Source organism: Capsicum annuum, unplaced genomic scaffold (assembly GCF_002878395.1).
Source record: "Capsicum annuum cultivar UCD-10X-F1 unplaced genomic scaffold, UCD10Xv1.1 ctg74839, whole genome shotgun sequence".
Classification (NCBI taxonomy): Eukaryota; Viridiplantae; Streptophyta; class Magnoliopsida; order Solanales; family Solanaceae; genus Capsicum; species Capsicum annuum.
In genome coordinates, this window is record NW_025884981.1 from 1 (window position 1) to 1,188 (window position 1,188).

The 1,188-nt window shown below is 37.3% G+C and overlaps 1 protein-coding gene across 2 annotated transcripts; it reads left to right on the forward strand.

Moving 5' to 3' along the window:
• Positions 1-14: 14 nt before the first annotated feature.
• LOC124894530 (F-box protein At-B-like) lies at positions 15-1,181 on the forward strand. Of its 2 annotated transcripts, none has more exons than XM_047405158.1 (3): positions 15-112; positions 252-854; positions 1,014-1,181. In XM_047405158.1, the coding sequence occupies exons 2-3, from the start codon at positions 286-288 to the stop codon at positions 1,120-1,122; spliced, it is 678 nt and encodes a 225-aa protein (XP_047261114.1). In that variant the 5' UTR covers positions 15-112; positions 252-285; the 3' UTR covers positions 1,123-1,181. The 2 variants fall into 2 exon arrangements, with proteins under 2 accessions (XP_047261114.1, XP_047261115.1); XM_047405159.1 differs by having other exon boundaries at positions 252-836.
• The last annotated feature ends 7 nt before the right edge of the window (positions 1,182-1,188 follow it).

Here is a 1,188-nt window from a genome sequence, read left to right on the forward strand (position 1 = left end):
TCCAACGTGTGCTTTCTTATTTCCCCTGCTTATAGAATTTGCTGCGTGTGAAGCACCAGAACTTTTCAAAGACGAACTTGCAGAAATGCTCCAAAAGGTGCCCTTGTTAGAGGTAAAGTATCTTCATCTTTCACTTATTTGTCCTCTCTTTCTTCTTTTGATTGTCCATGATGCCTCTTCAAGCTAATTACTCTTTAGAACAAGAGTTCTCCTTTGATGGTCAATTTCATGAGTACTTTTCTTTCCTCCAGTTGCTGTCCATAAAAATCCGAGGTACCTCACGTGATGTATTTGATATACGACCGACCTCTTGGACAATTTCTGCCCAAGAGTTTAAAAAAATTGAAGTTACAGCAAACGGATGTACCCCTCTTTGTCTCCTGGTTAGATGCAGTCAGGAAGATCCCTTGTTTCAACTTGCGAAGCTTGTCTCTTGTCGTGGACGTTATATCAGATAATCTTCTCATCACAGTTATGCATTCTCTTCCTCGTTTAGAGCTGGATCTTGAAGACAGACCTTTTATGGGGCCATCGGTACGGGACATGACCAACATTGGACTGCCGGCTCTGAAGTTCTGCGAATGTCTAATTATCCTCTCAATTGTTCAAAGTGAAAGGAATTATCCTTCATTTAAGAGAGTCAAAAATATAGGCACGTTCCATATTTCTGAACGTTGTAGAAGGTTGGAATCAGTGAAACTTGGTGGGTTTGCAAAGGTTACTGAAGCTGGATATTCGTCAATTCTGCACTCATGCCGGAATCTGAGGAAATTTGAAGTGTTGACTTCACCTCTATTATCAGAATCGGTGTTTGATAATATGATAGGAGTTGCAAGGTCCGTAATTGAATTAAGGTTGTCATCATGCAGTCTTCTAACTATGCTCTTCTCAATTCTGCCCAAATTTTATTGTCTTCTCTTCTCTTTATATTTGTTTTTTGTATTTTAATTCCATGTTGTACCTCTCTTGTTTCATAATATGTGTTAATATCTTTCATGTAAATCTCTCTACAGCCACTTGGAGGGATGGAAACTATTGTTTTCCTCTATATGTACAATTTTTACAAGGTATTCTTTTGTTTACTTCTATGTTTCGTTAAATTCTCTGTTTTACTCTTCCTAGTTCTAATAGTGTTTCTTTCTGTTGTATCTTATTCTTTTACTATTCCTTATCTTAGATTATTTTATT